Consider the following 20,819-nt stretch of genomic DNA (forward strand, 5'->3'; position numbering starts at 1 on the left):
GGCAACCATACACTGATGTTTCTCTCCCTCTCCTTCCTCTCTAAAGATAAATAAATAAATAAAATATTTTTTAAAAAAAGAATAAGACGGACAAATGCAGGATGACAGGAGAGGAAAACAGTAAACCACTTTTACGTAGATCCTGACCCCCCTCCGCGGCGAGGAGTGAGTAGCCACTCCGTACAGAAGCAGCGCTAAGAGAATTAAAAGAAAGGGTCACACTGAAAGAAATGGCTTTTGAGGATGTCAGTGACGCCTACTTAATTTTAGTAAATGTGTGTTGAATTGGGCTGACAATAGTCGAGAAACTTCCACATACAAGGTGGCAGGGGACGGGCAGGGAGGAGGGGATCGGGATTACTTAAGAGAACAAAATATTAAAACAAATCGAAATATCACCAGGGCTTGGTTTCCGTTGTCCGAGTGTGGCACGACCTACCCCCAAATCCGGGCTGGCTGGGTGGGAGGGGCCGGCTAGGACTGGAGCCTCGGCTCGCGAACCACCGGCCGGGGGCTGGGTCAGCAGGAACTGACAGTCTCGGGGGAGGGGGGCGTGGGGGGGGGGTGTCCTACCTAGAAATCCTGGCCTCAGGAGGCGGTCTGGCAGTTGGGCGCGGTTGGGTTGCGGGGAGTAGAAAATCTGAGAAACGGAGAGAGCGGACTGAAAGCCCCCACGACCAGGAAGGAGAGATGGGACTCTGATTCCTCGATGTACCTGATACCTGCTAATAAATAACGGGACCGGCTCGCATCTATTAGGCACTTCGTTAATAATAACAATAAGCCATCCATAAGGCATTCAATTGCAGCAATAAATAATAGCCGTACGCACGCCTGCATTATCACCTCCAATCTTCGAACACCTGCTAAGTGTGTCTTATCACCATTCTATAAGGAAACTGCAGCCCCGAGGTGTAAAGTGCCTCGGTCACAACGCGGGAGTCCACACTTGAGCACAGACATCCAGACTCGGGTGGAGCGGTGTCCGCCGAGGGACTGCCACAGGGGCGGGCCAGGAGCGCAGGTGTCCGCACCCCCACGAAGGGGCGGGCTCAGCCGGCAGGTCGCCCCGGAGCCTCGGGCAGCCCACAGGTCACTGCACCTGCCGCCTCTCCACGAGGTCGGGAGCCCGCCAAGGCAGCCCAGGCACTCCGCCGTCTCCCCAGGCTAGCTGCGCGCCGTAGCGCATCCAGCCCGTCGCTCACCAGGTGAGCCCCAGCCGCCGCGCTGCACGACCGGAGTGCGCCCTCCGCCCTCGCGGCGACAGGAGGCCAAGTCACCGCCATGCTGCTCGCTATCTATACGGCCCTGGCAGGGCTGCTGCTCCTGCCGCTGCTGGCGAATTTCTGCTGTCCCTACTTCTTACAGGACACGGGCTACTTCCTGCAGTTGGCTAGCATGGCCCGGAGGGTGCACAGATACGGGCGGAGGCGGCCGGTGCGCACCATCCTGCAACTTTTTCTGGAGAAAGTGCGCCAGACCCCGCACAAGCCTTTCCTAATCTTTCGAGATGAGACGCTCACCTATGAGCAGGTGGACCGACGCAGCAACCAAGTGGCCCGGACGCTGCACGACCACCTCGGCCTGCGCCAGGGAGATTGCGTGGCGATTTTCATGGGCAATGAGCCAGCCTATGTGTGTCTGTGGCTGGGGCTGTTGAAGGTTGGCTGTGCCATGGCGTGTCTCAACTGCAACATCCGCGGAAAGTCCCTGTTTCACTGCTTTCAGTGCTCCGGAGCGAAGGTGCTACTGGCCTCGCCAGGTGAGCCCGGGAACCGCTCGGCGCTGGCGTTGGGCTCATCGGAGGGGCCGCGGGGGAGAGGGGGGCGGGGTGGGGGTCAAACTGGACCTGGAGGTGTAGAGGGAGAGGTTGACAACCCTTCCTCGAAGTGCTAATTAATCTTTTAGAACTGCCCGTCGTGGAAGCTAACTGGCCCAGACACTGTGTTAAGCACTACACATACTGTGTGGCTTTTAACCTTCACAATAGGTAGGCAGCGTTTACTGTCAGACTTTATAGATGAGACACCACTGAAGCCAGAGAAGTGAAGCCTTACACCTACCCCAGGTCATGGATCTGGGAAGAGGTGGGTAACCAGGGCGGTGCACCTCTAGGGTCAGAGTCCAAGCTCCTAACCAGGACTCACAACATCTGCGATCAGATGCAGGAGGTCTTGACTGTGAACACCAGTGGATTAAAAAAAATCCCGCTTCTGCTGTGTGATTGGCTGTGTAATCATGGGAAAGTCATTTTCCCTCTCTGACCCTTGCCTGGTTTCTTCCTGTGTGAAGAGGTGGTGGTCTTCAAGGTGAAGATTTTAGTCCCCACTGAGAAGACTAGGGATCTCCTGCATTGCCTTGGTGATCCCCTTTTGCACCTATAGGGATAGTGACCTTTGGTTGTATTGTGAACCTCCTGCTGTATTTTAACAAGACCTGAAATGGTGACTTCACGCTACCATGGTGACTGTGCCAAGAAATCAAGATCCTGTTAATCATCAGGCTGCTGGTTTTCCCTTCCTAGAATGCTTGCCTCTGAGCTTGAATAAGGACCAGCAGTTGCTTCCACTCTCTTAGTAAGAGGAGGCTAACCAAGTGGGGGCTGAAAGACACAGAGGAATAGGAAGCCAGGTAGCCTCGTCTTTTTGAAATGCCTTTCTGTACAAAGCCCTGTGCTGGGTACCTTTGTTACCCTGAGAGATAACATATCATCACCCCATGGTATGGAGTCGAGGAAACTGAGGCTTAAAGTCTCAGTCTAGGCCTGTCCACCTTCTAAGCCCATGACTTCGTGCTCCTTCTTCTATGCAGCTGTAAAGCATTAGAGCTGGAAGGGATCAAGCATCCGTCTACTCTCCCCCTGCATTGCACAGTTGAGGAAACTGAGACAAGCCAGGCGGTTTGCCTCGTGTCACAGAAAGATGTCTGTGACACTATTCACTTGCGAGAAACCAGGAAACTTACACATCTGTCTCATGTGGCGTAAAAGAAGCAATCTAAAACAGTGAAGGCTTTATATAAAAGTTTAAAACAGAGGTCAGTTTAAAAGGCAGCAAAGTTACTTGAAGGGCATGGTTCTTTCAAGAAAACTCCCAACAGTTTCTAGTTGCTTGGGAAATGAGACAACTTCACTAACCAGAAGATGCTCTTAAATCTCTTACTTTACTAGTTGATTCAGAGGGAAATTGTTAGCACAGTGGCCTTGGTTACCACTTCAGGGGGGATTGAAATACTATTAAACTGCATAGTACAGTTAGACGTCAGTGACAGCAGGAACGTTTCATGAGAAAGGCATTGTACGGCAATTTGTCATTGTGCAAATGTCACAGAATGCACTCACACAAACCTCGGTGGTGTAAACTGCTCTACACCTCGGCTCTGTGGTGTACCGCCACTGTAGATGCAGTTCATCATCCACCCACGGTCATCATGCAGCCCATGGCCATGTCCCCGGCCCCGAGAGGAAGGTCCAGGCCTGGGAGTTCTGTTGATGAAGCTCCGTTTTAAATGACTATAACAGAGTCTGGTTCTGAATTTCAGGTCGGGGATACAACTAGATATCTCCTTCTCCACCCAGGCAACAGCCCTCTGCCGTTGAGCGTCATGTCCAGGTCATTCATTGTATAAAGAAAATAGAATGAAATGCCGACATTCCGATCAAAATTGAACTAGGCTTGCCGGTAGACCCATGGCACTCTCTGGCAGCAAATGACCTTTGAGAGAGGCCACAAATTTGTAAAACATTCAGTTTTTCCAAATCACTGAGAGAGACCATTACATACAGTGTAGGATTACACTCCGACCTGAAACAAGGACAAATTGACTTCCGTAAGAGTTCCTACAAAGGAGGTAACACAGAATCCAAAGCTGCATGCTAAGCAAATGTACCCATTTGTAAATGTGTTGAATACACTAATTCTTGGAATTCTTTGAAGTTGGAAGGAATTTTACAGATATTCTAATCCTATAATCCTCCAACTTCAATGAGTGTATTGTCAGTAAAAAACTTTAGAAAGTGCCCTGGCTGGTGTGGCTCAGCTGGTTGGAGTCTGTCCCGCAGACTGAAAGGTAGCAGGTTTGATTCCTGGCCGGGACACGTACCGAGGTTGTGGGTTACGAGAAGACAACCAGTCTATGTTCCTCTCTCTCTCTCTCTCTCTCTTCCTCTCCCTCTTCCTTCCCCTCTCTCTAAAAGCGGTGAAAAATGTCCTCATGTGAGGATTTTTAAAAAAACTTCAGAAAGGAAGATTTTTTAAATTTAATCTTTATTGTATTTTCCCCATTACTATTTAGTCCCCTTATACTCCCTCCCCCCAGCAATTACCACACTGCTGTCCATGCCCATGAGTCCTTTTTTCTTTTTGCTCAGTCGCAGCACCCCCTTACCTCCCCCACCACACTCTAGCTAACATGTTCTCCATCTATGAATCTGTCTTTGCTTTGTTTTGTTCAAGTTGTTCATTAGATTCTGCATATGAGTGAAATCATATGATATTTGACTTTCTCTGACTGGCTTATCTCACTTAGCATAATGTTCTCCAGGTCCATACATGGTGTTAGAAAGGGTATAATTTTCTTCTTTTTTTTACAGCTGAGTATTATTCCACTGTGTTAATGTACCACAGCATTTTCATCTGCTCATCTACTGATGGGCACCTGGGCAGCTTCCAAATCTGGGTGATTGTAAATAATGCTGCAGTGAACATAAGGGTACATATATTCTTTTGAATTAATGTTTCAGGTTCCCTCAGATAGAGTCCCAGAAGTGGAATCACTGGGTCAAAAGACAGATACATATTTAATTTTTTGAGGTATCTCCATACTGCTTTCCACGGTGCTGTGCCAGTCTGCATTTCTACCAACACTGCAAAAGTGTTCCTCTTTCCCCACATCTCGCCAGCACTTGCTGTTTGTTGATTTACTGATGGTGGCCATTCTGACAGGTGTGAGATGGTATCTCATTATGGCTTTAATTTGCATTTCTCTGAGTAGTGATGTCGAGCATTTTTTCATATATCTATTGGCCATCTGTATGTTCTCTTTGGAGAAGCGTCTATTCAGGTCCTTTGCCCATTTGTTAATTGGGTTGTGTATTTGTTTGTCTGTTTGCTTGCTTGTTCTGGTGTTGTTTTGTAAGTACTTTATACATTTTGGATAGTAACCCTTGTCAGATGTATCAGTGAATACACTCTCCCATTCTGTGGGTTGTCATTTTATTTTGTTGGTGATTTCTAGAAAGGAAATTTTAATGAGCATAAGAATCACATGGAAAGCTTATTTGGAAAAACTGATTCCTGAACCTCATCCCCCAGAATACACTGTGCAGTGGGATTGTGGTGGGCTCCAAGAATGTGTATTGTATACTAAGTCCCACCCCATCCGCAGATGGTTTGGAAGCAGATGGTCTGAGGACCAGACTTGGAGAAACGATGGGTCTAATTTCCACTTGTTTCACACTGAACAAAGCCCCAGCGGGGTGATCGCACTTGCCTGGGGCCACGCGGCTAATGAGCATGTGCACAGAACCCAATTTTTTTCTCTGTCCCAGGGCACTTTTCATTCTACACCTTCTGAACACGGTACAGTAAAGGTGGGGAGTTTTAGAATGGTTGGAGTGGTGACAGTTCAGTAGGGTTTGATTCTACACTTCAAGTTCCAGCCTCAGAGCTTGTGAGTGAGCCAGTAAAACGCTCTTACGTCCCAGCTGTGTCAAATTCTGGAGTGTGTGTAAAGGGACCAGGGCAGGGGCATTTGTCATGGGGATTAATCCAGTCGTCATAAATGTGTGAGACTCTGTAAAGGTCAACAGGTCTCAACCGTATCAGGAATTTCGGTACCCAATTATTCCTTCAGAATTTATTACACTTACCAAAAGTCAAAGACTCACAAACAGTTCCCCAGATCAAATAGTTGCTCCCATCTCCCAGACAATACGGTCCTCTTTCTGTGGCACGGTGTGGTGTGCACATTCACATGGAAAAATTGCCTTCACCTGTTTGAACTGGTATTCGTTTTGTTGATAGAAACCAACTTGTTGGCCTGGCAGATTGTTAAGCACCTTCGCAAACACAGACTATGAGGAAGGCAGGAAAGCATCATTCATTACGTACAACACAGGCTATTTTGTGGAAACATTCAAAAAGCCCCCAAAATAGTAAATTTGTTTTGTTTCCATTTATGCTAGCCTTAAGGTTTTCTCTAAACTAGCTCTTTTCCTAGAAGAATAACCCAGGTCTCCTTCAGTTTACTGGCAAGGTCTACACTGTCTGACTCAACACAGCTGTGCAAGGCTCCCACAGTGTAGCCACTACCGGGTGGCTTTAGTAATAGTTCAAGATGTTCTCTATTGCAAGTCTGAGGGCCTGGGAGGTTATGTAATGTTCCAGATTACCTTTGACCTGGTTTTTCAAGGTTGTGAAAAACAAACCTGAACCTTCCTTTCATGAATGTGATAAAGGAAAATGCATCCAATTTTTTTAAAGGTATTGCATGCATCGTTGTAAGTTCTGAAACAAGAGAACTTCGTTGTAAAACTAGTGTTAGGACCAAGAAATCTCCTCATACAAACTTCTGAAGTTAGATTGAGAAAAACAGATGGTACAATAATTTAATTTCAAATCAAAAAACATTTAGAGTCCCCACAAGGTACAATTTAGTTGCCAGAGTGGGATGGGAAGTTAAGAGAATGAATTCATTCAAGGATCTTACCATCCAGCAAAAGAGCTAAGCCACATAACCAAACACATAATGATCTGACATCGAGGAGAATGTGATAGGGACACTGTAAGAGCTACCAAGTGCTGTGGGGCGAAAGAGAAGAGGGCGGGGGCTTCTTGGAGGCCTTGACAACTAAGCTGGACAAGTGCAGTTGGGGAGAGGGCATTTCAGGCAAGAGGAACCCAGGGGAGGTTTTTATTAGGTTGGTGAAACAGTGAGATGCTTCATTAAAGGGTTTTCCTGTGTAAGGACAATAGCAGGCTGGACTTAAATAATCGTAATTTCTTAAAGCTGTTTACTGAAGAGACTCCACTGTTGGGAAGATGGGGACTTAGAGAATCCAAGGAATAGCCAACAGCAGTGGCCTTTGTTGCATTCACCAACCGCGAGAACAAATGTCAGAGACTTTCGGGGTTCCAAAGATGTTACTTTATTGGCCAAGTTTAACCTGCGCAGGGGCAAACTCTCCAAAGTGTCCGGAGACATGGTGCCCGCAAGGGCTGCAAATGAGAGTCGCGCCAAAGGCTTACAGGCTTAGGGTTTTATGGAGGCGCGCAAGCAAGCTGGATACAGAAGCAGATGTGGCGGTTAGCGGTTGGCTCAGGGGCACAATAGGGTTAATGATTATTGGTGAGTTAACTTGTGCACTGGCTCGTGCTCCTTTACCTGATTGGTCAGTCGAGCTCCTGCACAGGGGCAAAATTTCCCTCCCTAGTGACTGTCCAGATGGCTAACTGCCTGACTAACCTTTGCTCTTAAACCACATCCTGGAACACACCCTGCTCTTCGGGCGTGTCCCGGAGCCTCTTTGCGTTAGTCAGTAAAACACCTTTTGCTTCCTTACAGCTATGTTCTGGCTAGTTCCCCTTGCCCTCAACAGCCTTACATCCATAGGAGATAATTTTCCAGCACTAACATTAATCAAAAGTTGGGGCATAGGTATAATCTTATTTCCACTCAGATTTCTCTGGGCTGCCCAAGCAGTAACTTAGGTAAGTTGCTTCAATGCCCTTTTATTGTCTCAGGGCTTAGAATTCTCTCATGTATCTTTGAATAAAGCCCTAGTGGTATCTAGCACATAACAGTCAGTCAGTAAATGTTGCATTAATGAGTTGTGCCGTTCTGGTTGGGTGTAACAGACTCTCGTCTCTGAAGCACGAGGGCATAAAAAATGATGTAGAAAAATCAGATGTAATCTGGTTTCAGAAAATCCATTTAGACCCAATTTTCCCCGACCCAAACTCATTTTATCAAAGACTTGTTTATCTCTGGCAATGGGAGAGAGGTTCTATCTCTTTCTCTGGGTTTCATTGCCAGAGAGGTAACCAGTAATGAGCACAGGAATGGTGGAGACCATGCAGGGAAATCTGTGAATAGGAGGGTGGGGCACAGACAGACATCAAATGAGTAGTGTGTTCTAGGGCTGGGACCCCAGTCAGGTAGCCCAAGGTCTGAATGGACAGCTAGCTGAAAGATGTTCTCTCAAATTTTTCTTCTTGGCCTGCTCATAACTAAAGATGACAAGGATATGGTTGTATATTTCCATTAAAAAAAAAAAACTAGCACTTTGCTAGCATATCTGGGAATACCTTTTTATTGAATTTACTGGGGTGACATTAGTTAATAAAAGTATATAAGTTTCAGATGTATAAGTCTATAATGCATCATCTGTATATTGTATTGTGTGTTCATCACCCAAGTCAAGTCCCCTTCCATCGCCATCTATCCCCACTTTACCCTCTCCTACCTCCCCCACCCTTCTTTTCCTCTGTTAATCATCGTATTATTGTGTATGTCTATGAATTTGGGGTTTTTTTTGTTTTTGTTGTTTTGTTTTGTTGCTTAATCCCTGTTCTCTGTATATAGGTCTGTTTCTATTTTGTCTGTTAGTTTATTTTGTTCATTAGACTCCCCATATGAGTGAAATCATATGGTACTTGTCATTCTCTGACTGGCTTATTTCACTTAGCATAATGGATCTCCAGGTCCGTCCATGCCATCGAGAAAAGTAAGATTTCCTTCCTCATTATAGCTGAGCAGTGTTCCACTGTGTCAATGTACCACAGCATTGTTATCCACTCATCTGCTGATGGGTGCTTGGGTGCTTCCACCTCTGGGCTAGTATAAAAACACTGCTGTGAACACAGGGGTGCAGAGGTTCTTTTGAACTAATGTTTCGGGACTCCTTGGATACATTCCCAAAAGTGGGATCGCTGGGTCAAAAGATAGGTCTGTTTTTCATTGTTTGAGGTATCTCTATACTGTTTCCCACAGGGGCTGCACCAATTTGCATTCCCACCAGCAGTGCAAAAGGGTTCCCATTTCTTCATATCCTCGCCAGCACTTGTTGTTTGTTGATGTTTTAATGATGGCCATTCTGACCGGTGCGAGGTGATCCCTCTTGTGGCTTTAACTTACATTTCTCTCATAATTAGTAACATTGAACATCATTTCATATGTCCATTGGCCATCCGTATGTCCTCTTTGGAGTATCTGAGAATCCTTAAAAATTCATTTTCTTTAGAAACAAGAAGGGAGTGAAGAGCTAAAAACAATATAAACTCCAAATAGGCTGTTAATGCTACTGACTCTAGAGAAGGCTAGAGTTGGAATTATTCTGCTCGGTGAGTTAAGTGACTGTTACCGAACAAAGGGTCCGAGGGGGGGGCAATACTTGGCCCACCGAGGGATGCCAAAAACTGCTACAGAAAACAGGGGCCCCTCCCAAGGACGATACTCTAATATCTATAGGGTTCTTCTGTCCGCCGCCAATTGGAAACACATCTCTCAATGCCAGAGATTTGTGAAAAGGAAACAAAATGTTTATTTAATGCTATTTAGGCCTAATGCCTTCCTTAAAATATTAAAGTCTTTAAGGATATACACCTACACACACACACACAGCGCTCCCTTCTCCCACTGTCCCAACTCCGGGTACCGTAAATCAGGAAAAGAGCACACGTCCGTTTTTCTCCCAGGCCGCTGGCACGTGAGCTGTGTCGCCTGCCTGTCCAGGCAGGATCTCCAATTAATCCAAAGTCATGCGGCACCTTCCACTGGCAAGAGTTCTTTGTACCAAGTTCTAGTCAAAGTCTCTCCTGCTTTCCAGGCTACTCAGCCAAAGGGAGCACGCCAAAGCCGTGTGGGCCTCTTCTACCAAAGCCGCGTCTTTCTTCTTCACCTGGCCGCAGGGATCTCCATTCTGGCAAAGTTGCATGGTTTTCTCTTCCACCTGGCCAAGAGGGGGTTTGCACTCTGCTGAAACTGCATGGCTCTCCCTCCTAATGGCTACAGGGGTCTACATCTTTCTAAATAGCGTGGCTCTCCCCCTCACCTGGCCAAGAGGGGGTTCCTCACTCTGCTAAAGCCACATGGCTCTCCCAGCCACTCTCTCAGAGAAGCAGCCCCAGTTCCAGCCTGGGTCGCTACTCCACTCTGCTAAAGCCACATGGCTCTCTCGCAGGCACTCTCTCAGAGAAGCCGCTCCCAATTCTCAATTCTAGCCTGGTTCGCCCCCACTCACTTCTCCCTGGCCCAAAACTTGGCCACAGCTATTTAACATATCTATGAAACCAGTTAAAGGTTATAGATATGTTAAATGCCATTCCAGAGGTTAGCTACGAAACTGTTGCTATGCAAAACAGCTCTCAATGGCCCTGCTCCATTCATCCCTTCCCCCAACTGACACCTTGGGGGGGGGGGGTGAGGACATCTCAATATTTCCTCCAATATTCCTGTACACTTTGAGTTCTGGACACCATTCCAAATCTTTTCTGGGCCCCCCCTTGGCTGCACCCTGTATCATGACCACTATTTACAAAGGACCCCACAGCCTCTGAGGGATAAGGAAGTAGGAAGCTGGCTGGTAGGTGACATTGCTGCTTATGTATAGCAAATGATGACAACAGTGAAGCCTGGTATGACCTGGTAACCTGATAACAAGGAATTACTCACGATTCCAGGGCTCTTTAGTGTGGGGGCAAGCCCTTGAAAGTCCCCCCGTATGCCACGGATGAGAGTAAACATGACTGAAACATGATGTGATCTGCTTGGGGAGGAGCAGTGGCCAGTTGCCCAGAGGAAAAAGGCCTTAAGCCCCCTCCTCCAGGGGCTTTTATTGGGTTGTAACACACAGGAATACAGGGCAGCAAGGATCAAACAGTAGATAACATTTCAAAGATATCTGAGGGCTTTAGAGTCTGAGTCAGTGTCTGTCAAGAAGAGTGTTGCAGAAACTTTGGGAGACATACTCATTTCCTCTCAGACCCTTATCATACGAATGAAAGCACTCTCAGCAGAGCAGATTTCCCAGGTTTATCAGAGAGTCTTTGTGACGCCAGACTTTTCCCCAGGACACGCTCTAGCAAGGCAAGGAGCTGCACCCCTCCCCATCAGGTATTCAGGCTTACGGGAATTAGAGGCAGGAAGCGCTTCTTCTGGAGGACATGGGGACTCGGGCTATCTCAAAGCCAGGGGGCCAGAGTCCATTGCTCTCTCTTTGTTGCAGCCCCCCCGCCCCCAAGTCCTTCCATGATGGCCTCCCAAGTGATCATGTCTGGCTTAGGTTGCCCCTCCTCTGAGGGGTCTTACCCCTCAAGGACTTCTGACCATGGTTTGGGGGCAGGGAGGAAACCGGGGCAGCATTTGCTACCAGAGACAAGCTTTGTCTCCTGAGGCTCACATTCCAGAGGTCACTGACTCATCCTTAGCCACAGGGGATAGAGTTATAGTTCCTGAAACCAGGCAGAGCGGTCTACAACACTTTAGAAAGCAAGTGTTCACGTAAGCAAGAACTTTAACTGAGAGAAATGAAAAATAATATTAAGAAATTATATAATGACATAAATGTAAGATGAGTATGTATTTCCCTTTTAAATATCTACTTACTCCTGACAGGACTTAACCTTGATTACACAACTTTCTGACCTCAGGGAAACTTTTTCTGTGGGGAGAGGAGTGGGGTGTATGCACGCCTGTGTCTTAGAGTTTCTAATCCACATTGTGTTGATGTATAGACTAGACAAGAGGTTATTAAATACTATAATGTGGCTTTAATTTGCATTTCTCTGATGATTAGTAACATTGAACATCATTTCATACATCTATTGGCCACCTGTATGTCCTCTGTATTGACCTTCTGTATCTCCAAACCACCAATGATAGAAATGAAAAATCATGGTTACAAGCGGCAAATAAAAAACTACTTTCAGCTTGTCTCCTGGGCTGTGTTAGAACCAGTCTGTGTTTCCATTGCCTCGCTGAATGGAGGGAAGAAAAGCCTTCAGTCCTAACTTGTTCATCCACCAACCATTTCAGTTATCCCGAAGTTTTGATCAGAAAAGGCAGTTCTTTTCACTGCCTTCTTCTCAGATCTTACTTTTGGGTGTTTTTTTTTTAACTAACTCAATCAGTTCCCATTCAGTGAGGCTGTCGTGTAGCAGGACAAGCTGCTAGATCAGACGCTGTTCCCATCTGAAATCTGCAGGTTGACAGCAGCACCTTTCGCCCCTGGTGGTGAAGACCCATCCAGTGTACCGCCCACCCTCTCTCCCTGCTTTCTAAGAATGGGCCTGTGTATTCAGAAATTTCTTTTCTTCCTTCTTAAAAAAAAAAGGTGTATGTCAGGGAGGGAGGGAGGATATTGTATGTGCTACCTGGACTTTTTCTTTTTAACAAATAGATTTGGGATGGAGGAGGGGATTTTGTAATCACTTGATTTTCCATCACCTGGATGTGTACTGCTTTCTCTGAAGTTCTAGTTCAATCCAGAGTTTAAACCTAGACTAATGAGGAAATGACAGACCTACTCCATACCCTTCCATGAATACTATTTTTCATACCCAAGCTCTACATAAAGCATGGGGTCATGCTCTTCATTAAAAAGATGAACGACAGGTCATCCATATTACTCTTTTTTTTAATCCTCACCCAAGGATATGTGTATTGATTTTAGAGAGAGATGAGGGCAGAAAGAGAGAGAGATAGAAAAATATCAATATGAAGAGAAACATTGATCGGTTGCCTCCCATATACACCCTGACCAGTGATCGAACCCACCATCTAGCTATGCACTCTAACTGGGAATCGAACTCACAGCCTTTTGGTGTATGGGATGACAATCCAACCAACTGAGCCACCTGGTCAGGGTCATCTATGTTGACCCTTCAAGGAGTCAACATAGATGTTACTCTTCAAAGTCACGTTCACAAGCATTCAGGAGATCTAGTAGATAGCATCTTGCAAAAAAGTAGGAAACTTTACCAAAACTTGAACCTGAATGACTAGTACAAGGAGGTGGGAATCCCGGAGCCCAGTATAATTTTCATTGTGTATGTAACTATACACAGACTCCCTGAGCCTCTGTTCTCATTTGTACCGATAGAAAAAATAGGGTTACTGGCATCTATAGCATAGGGTGGGTGTGAAAATTACATAAAGTGATGGATGTAAAAGTTGCTGTACAAACTGTTCTGTCCCAGTGAACTTTTACATCTGTGTTACCAGTAAGAGTGAAAGGCATAGTACTGCGATGCGCGCCCAAATCCCCACTTCAGAACTGAGAAGGGGCTCGCTCTGCAGCTGCTGCGAGCATTGGCAGCTGATGGCTGGCAGCTGAGACCCTCTCCAGGACTTGCCCTTGGTTGAAGAGAGCCACCTTGCCAAGGTCGTGCACTACTACCCATCCACTTTCTACCTCCCCTCTGCATTTGTTGGCCAGGCATGAAAGTAGAGCCCACTTTCCTTAATTTGGCACAACCCTGAAGGGCCATCCCAGGCCCAAAGTCCCCATAGGATCAGAGGATCAGTTGAGGGAGGCCACTGAGTCACCACAATGCAGTTCAAATTCTCCCCCTCTCTGACCTACTTCCCCTTCTTCACAGGTGTCATTCCCCAAAACACTCCCAAATGCAAATCTCAGAGGCCCAGGGAACTCAATCTGTGGCCAGTAGAATTATTCAAGCTTATGTGTCCTAATAGATTAATGCCATTTAATCTTGAGTAGGCAGACTTTACCATAAGAATTACAGTCTCAGGTGTGAAGGAGAAAACATCTAGGCCCAGTCATATTTATAAAGGACTTAAGAAAGGGCACTGTCAAATACATAGTTAATAAGAGGTGTTTACATCCAGAGTTTCCTTTCAAATTTCAGTTTTTCTATCAGCATCTTTGAAGGCTACTATCATAGGATGAACTCCTAGGTGTATCCTGATGATACCAGACACTCAAATCAATGCAATAATGCAAATTCTACATCAACAGCCCACAGGACGGGTAGGGAAACCGTGGTGGACAGGAGCAATGGTCTTCCCATTAGAGGGATGGCTTCGGTGAATGGTCAGAGACCACAAACTGCATCCCTGGAAGGCCACATGGGAACAGGACTGGAGTGGAAGGTGCATGTCGCTAAACTGCCTGAATTGTGATCAAGGGTGACACCTGCTTAATTCCATTTCCTTTTACTTTTTATTATTACTATAATTAACTTTTATAGGGCTAATGCCTGAGTATATCTTCCTTTCACCCACTTATTGAAAAAATTCAAGTTTCTTTTGACTTTTGCTCTCATCAAGACTGTCACCGAGTCCTATCTATTCTACCTCCCAGACATCTCTTTAATACATCTACTTCCCTCCACCCTCCAGTGCTACCTTAATAGAAAAAAGCTTGATCTACAAATAGTCTCCCTTGCTCTGGTCTTACCCCTCCAACCCATTCACCTGTCTTAAGCCAGGGACCTGGTTCCTGTTCACACCCAGGCCTCTTCCCCCTGTATTCTTCCCCTCCCACCCTGCATTCCAGTCAGCTTCAGCTTCTTTTACTTAAGGCGCCTTGCAGTTTGCCTCTGGGCCTTTGTATAAACTGTGTCCCTTGCTGGAAACAGGCCTAGTCAGTTTCAGTGGATCTTTATTTTGGGCACTCCTGTCCATCTTCCAGAGCTCAGTTTAGATAACACCTCCTCTGGAATGTCTTTGTACCCCTCCCAAGCGCTTCCAAAACACTGTCTCCTTTCCTGATTGTGATGCCTGTGACAACTTTTAATAGATTATTTCTTGTTTCCTCCCACTTCAACCCAGGCTCTGTGAAACAGGGGCAGTATCTGGTTTGCTTCCTGTTGTATCCAATGCTCAGAACCATGTCGGGCACAGAGGGAGCACTCTTTATTTAGATGTTGAATAGCCCTGGCCAGTGTGGTTCACTTGGTTGGAGCAACTTCCTGTAAATCGAAAGGTTGCAGGGTTGGTTCCCAGTCAGGGCACGTGCCTGGATTGTGGATTCAGTTTCCAGTCAAGGGCATGTGCAAGGGGCAATGATTGCTGTTTTTCTCCATCTCTCTCTCCCTCCCTTTCACTCTCACTAAAATCAACTTTAAAAAATATAATAGGAGGCCAAGATGGAAGTGTAGGTGGAAATACTGTGCCTCCTCACACAACCAAAATTAAGGACAATAAAGATTTAGAAACAACAACACAACCAGAACAGACAGAAAATTGTACTGTACGGAAGTCCAACGACCATTCCTCCAGACCAATAAGAGGGGTGGAGTCGGCGGCTGGCTGACAGGGGTCCCAGCCCGGAGAGGCGGTGGTTGGCAGAACCAGGTGCGGGGAGGAAACAAGCAGACCCAGTGAGGCTCGCAAGGCTGCTGGCTAACTGTGGTCACACATTCGCACGCAGATAAACTAGGGAAAAACGGACGGTGAGACAGACCACTCAACCCAGGGCCCCAGTGACAGGAAATAAAGCCTAAAAGCACCGATTGAAAACATTTGTGGGGGTGGAGGTGCTAGGAGAGACTCCCAGCCTCACAGGAGAGTTCGTTGGAGAGACCCACAGGGTCCTAGAATGTACACAAACCCACCCACCCTGGAACCAACACCAGAGGGGCCCAGTTTGCTTGTGGGAAGCAGCAGAAGGGACTAAAATCCGAGAGAGAGCAGAGGAAGCGCCATTGCTCCCTGTCTGACCCCGCTCTGACATACAGCGTCACAACCCAGCGACTGGGCTGTCCCACCCTGGTGAACACCTAAGACTCTGCCCTTCATACATAACAGGCTCAACCTGACCAAAAAATTTTGGCGCAAACAGAAGAATAAATCAAAGCCCTAGAGCCAATACTTTTAAGCGACCAAGAGATAGCCAACCTATCAGATGCATAGTTCAAAATACTGGTGATCAGGATGCTCACAGAACTGGTCGATTTTAGTCACAAATTAGAGGAACAAATGAAGGCTACACTAAGTGAAACGAAGAAAAATGCACAGGGAACCAATAGTGATGGAAAGGAAACTGGGACTCAAATCAATGGAGTGGACCAGAAGGAAGAAAAAAAATGACCAAACAGAAAAGAATGAAGAAACAAGAATTCAAAAAAATGAGGAGAGGCTTAGGAACCTCCAGGACATCTATAAATGTCCCAAAATCTGAATTATAGGGGTACCAGAAGAAGAAGAGGAAGCACAACAAGTGGAAAAGTTACTTGAACAAATAATAAAGGAGAACTTCCCCAGTCTGGCGAAGGAAATAGACTTCCAGGAAGTCCAGGAAGCTCAGAGAGTCCCAAAGAAGCTGGACTCAAGGAGGAACACACCAAGGCACATCATAATTACATTAGCCAAGATGAAAATGAAGGAGAGAATCCTAGAAGCAGCAAGAGATAAGGGGACAGTCACCTACAAAGGAGTTCCCATCAGACTGTCAACTGATTTCTCAAAAGAGACCTTCCAGGCAAGAAGGGGCTGGAAAGAAGTATTCCAAATCATGAAATCCAGAGACCTACATTCAAGATTGCTCTATCCAGCAAAGCTTTCATTTAGAATGGAAGGGCAGATAAAGTGCTTCTCAGATAAGGTCAAGTTCAAGGAGTTCATCATCACCAAGCCCTTATTATATGAAATGTTAAAGGGACTTATCTAAGAAAAAGAAGATAAAAAATATGAACAGTGAAAGGACAGCAAACTCACAGTTATTAACAACCACGCCTAAAACAAAAGCAAACTAAGTGGACAGCTAGATCAAGAGGGGAGCCACAGAAATGGAGATTACATGGAGGGTTAGCAACAGGGGAATGGGAGGAGGAGGGGTGGGGAGAAGGTACAGAGAATAAGTAGCATAAATGGTAGGTAGAAAATAGACGGGGGAGGGCAAGCATAGTGTGGGAAATGTAGAAGCTAAAGAATTTATGACACATGGAAATGAGCTAAAGGGGGAGAATGTGTGTGGGAGGGAGTGTGCAGGGTGGAAGGGAACAAAAGAAAGGAAATGGGACAACTGTAATGGATAATCAATAAAATATATTATAAAATATATATGTTAAAATAAATAGATGTTGAATAAATACCAGGAGAAAGTGAGAAGTAATCCAGGTAATTCACAAACACACACTATATAGATTGACTATATAGATTTGACTATATAGATTCAGCCTCAGGCATATGGGAGGGAGAGTTCTTAATTCTTTAAGTAGCAATAGTAGTTGTTTTTTAATTTACTTCTGTAGGCTCTTACTTGCATGCAAGGCATACACGTGTCACAGAAATTATTTATTTGCCACTTAATTTTATTAGAGGTTTGTCAACTCAGTATTGCAGGACCTGTTTCCTTTAACAGCAGCAGCTTTAGGTTATTCCTCTGTTTCTTCCACGTTGACTGATACAATACTTTGTGCAGATTCTTTCCATTATAAACCATCTAATCTCAGTGGGGTGGCGCCAAGATGATTAAGTGAAGACCCCTCAATCTCAAAGTTTTCACGGTCGAGGAAGAGGACTGAAGCTCACCACACAATGACGTGGTGGATACTCTGGAGCAGATGTGTACAGGAGACTCCCGTGGGAACGCCAGCTGGGCTCTGAGGGAAGGCGGCAGGGAAGGGAGTCTGAGTCTTGAAGGGTGAGCAAGAGTTTGCCAGGTGACCAGAGGCTGGGAAGTCACTCCGTGCTGATGAAATCCCCCGGACAAAGGAAATGAGATGTGAGAGGAGAGGGACATTCAGTTCATATAGGTCCGTTTGCTTAGAGGAAAGGGGACGAGAGGTAGATAGGAGGTGACATCAGAAAAACCATAGTGTGAATAATATTTACACAATCATAATCTCATCAGTTCTGATTATTGGTTTTCAGCTGCTAGAGCCGACTCATAGACAAAGCTGAGAAGCCAGAATTATGATCCCAGAATAGATATAAATACCGTTAACCCAGACAACGTAAAGAGAACATAATAAGTGTTGGGAGTGGACACAGGTAAAACAGGTGTGGAGAAAAAATTAATAGGTCAAGAGGTATCAGGAAAAGAACATTAGTTGGTGATGAATGGTGATTGCCAGAAGAAACAGCTTAAAAAATGGTAAGTGACTGCACCTAGGCAGCAGGTTTAGTTTTGAGGAGAGACAAGGTAAAGTCCTGTTGATTTTCATAATAAACCTTTTTGACTATCTGACTTATTTTTATCAGGTCCATGAGTCCTTCGACTAAAATGTCTTCAAGTTTGGGGGCAGTTCTAAAATTTTTTATTGATTGATTTTAGAGAGAGGGAGGAGGAAGAGAGAGACACACATCAATTCGCCATTCAACTTATTTTTGCAGCCTTGATGTATGGGGATGATGCGGTAACCAACTGAGCTGCCTGGCCAGGGCTACACTGCCTTTTGAAAAAGTTTAAAGGCATTGTTTTTGTTGTTTTGTTTTGGTATTGCTTGTCTTGTTAGAGGCACTATACACAAACGGCTAAAAAACAAAGCGTGTAAAGTGGCTCAGCTATGGCCTCCCCAAGGCAACTCTCTTGGGTACTGAGTCACCTTCCCATTAGGAATGAGTGCATTCACTTCAGTTACCACAGTTCAAAACAAGTAAGCTTAAAGGCCTTCTCCTCATTCGTGTTAAATCCAAGTGGCATGCATGAAATGTGGGTTGCATATTAAATCGGTGTCTTTAAAAATGTTCAACCTTGACTTACAATGAAAAATACATTTGTGTGTAACCCAGGACCCACACACCAACACAAGTGAAGCAAAACCTTTAAAAAACAGCAAGTACCTTTTACTAGGTGTGATGTGCTCTGGAAATTTCTTTCATTCCATCTTAATGTTTGAAAACACTGGTCACTTTAAGTGATTTTAACAACCCACTGCTGCATTGTGACCCACGGTGAAAACATGCTAGTCAGGTTTTTTTTTCCTCAGGCCAGAGAACATACTTATGAAATCTGGAGCTCATTTCTCAGACCAGCTGAAACTAATGGAACTACTTGTTAATACCGTGTTTAAAAAAAAGCCAACGTGCATCCTCTTTGTTACTTAGCATGGCTCCCTTGTTCTTATTTCTCCTTCCTTAAATGTTTCTTTTTCCTCATTGATCTCGGGGACACATATTGGGAATAACTAAATTCACTTCTGGAGTATTTTGAGAAGTATACCAAATATGCATATAATTTATACATTTATATATCTTGGTTTCTACCCATCTATCCATTTGTTTGTACAGATTTCAACCAACCAGTTGCTGCTTATGAAAAACCATCAAAATCCAACCTTCCCTCAAATGTTGGAATTTTTTGGTATTTTCAAATGTGGCAAATGCCATGTCTAAAAATGAATAACTCTGAGCCTCACTTGTCATGTCTGTACATCTTAGCAAAAATTATGCTGAAAATAAAATTACGGTGAAGCTTTTTGCACTCACAGTACTTTAATGCACTCATTTAATGTGTTCGGATTTTTCTCTCTCACCAAATGAAGACCTGCAAGCGGCTGTTGAAGAGATGCTGCCCAGCCTGCAGAAGGACAACGTGGCCGTCTACTACGTGAGCAGAGCGTCCAGCACAGAGGGGGTTTGCTCTCTGCTGGACAAAGTGGACGAGGTGTCCACTGAGCCCATCCCAGAGTCCTGGAGGTCCAAAGTCACTTTTTCCACTCCTGCCCTGTACATCTATACTTCTGGAACCACAGGTAGAGATAAAGACAGGCTTCTGAAAGAAATGAACCTATCCTGAAGGAGTTAAATGCTGGGATAGGTTTTCAAATGTTCTCTTTCTTTGACAAAACTTATCAGATAACTACTACTTCAGGGGGTTTAGCTCTTTGCTTGTGGGAACTGATCTTATTTCATAGCATATGATCCCTTGTTGGGTTTCTCCAAGCTACGCATACGTCTGCCTCATTGGCATGTAGAAGAGATAAGGAGGTTACCACCAAATTGCCAACACTGTTGTGCTGATGGATGAAATTTGACACGGACTAGGTTTTTGGAATTTTTTAAATGATTATTATATTTTTATTATATTCAGAGTCCATAAGTAAAGTATAACCAGTTATAAATGGAACAACAGAGGAAACTATGGGACAATAATGGGGTTGTATTTTTATAAATGTTAGGACGACTATCTTCTCACATCACACGGAGCTGGAGCTGTTTGCTGGGCTGGGATGGGATGGCTCACCGCTAAGACACGGTCTCTTATCAACGGGGATGCCTTCAGCTGTAAGCTGAAGGACTGTCTTTATGAGCCTGTAAGAAAAATACCCAGCCAATCAACAGTGTTATTGGAACACTGCTCTAGAGAACAGGCAATAAATATTAAGGGTAGGATGGGCTAGGAGCTCTCCTCGGAGCTTTATGGCATCTGTTCATACAATTCTCCCACCACGCTTAAGAGGTGTAACCTTCTTATTCCCCAGGTATAATACGTCCTGCATTGCCAGCAAAATGGTAGGGTGACATAGTCAACCAAATGCTTCCATTACACACAGATACTACTTTAATATATGAGGCTTTGTCTTCATTTCTTAGGAGAATGGTAAAATTGAATTGTAAACTTTGATTTGGGAAAGAATGGAGATCAAATGAGCCCTTGGGTGGTGACAGGGAGCTGTAGTCATAATGCTGGATGGACAAGTGTGGAACACCTTCCCAATACGGGTCTGGGCAGTGCAAATAAAACCCATTTCAGGCAGAAAAAATCAGCACTCCATAACCGACCTGTAAATATTGGTTCAGAATTAATATTTACTTGGAAGATTGGGTTAATGTTTATTTTACTTTCTTGTGGCCTCTGAATGAAATTTTGCTAAGTTACTGTTGTAAACCCTAATTGAAAAAATTCATTA

The 20,819-nt window shown here is 45.1% G+C and overlaps 1 protein-coding gene across 1 annotated transcript in view; it reads left to right on the forward strand.

Annotated features, from left to right (window-relative positions):
* The first annotated feature begins 1,075 nt into the window (after positions 1-1,075).
* Positions 1,076-20,819, forward strand: part of SLC27A2 (solute carrier family 27 member 2) — a 53,111-nt gene continuing 33,367 nt past the window's right edge. Inside the window, exons 1-2 of the mRNA XM_037054611.1 lie at positions 1,076-1,762; positions 19,452-19,661. Of these exons, the coding sequence (XP_036910506.1) occupies positions 1,285-1,762; positions 19,452-19,661 (688 nt within the window). The 5' untranslated portion in view covers positions 1,076-1,284. The remainder of the gene's footprint in view (positions 1,763-19,451; positions 19,662-20,819) is intronic.

Source organism: Sturnira hondurensis, unplaced genomic scaffold (assembly GCF_014824575.4).
Source record: "Sturnira hondurensis isolate 20B ecotype Veracruz unplaced genomic scaffold, ASM1482457v3 Scaffold0008196, whole genome shotgun sequence".
Taxonomy (NCBI): Eukaryota; Metazoa; Chordata; class Mammalia; order Chiroptera; family Phyllostomidae; genus Sturnira; species Sturnira hondurensis.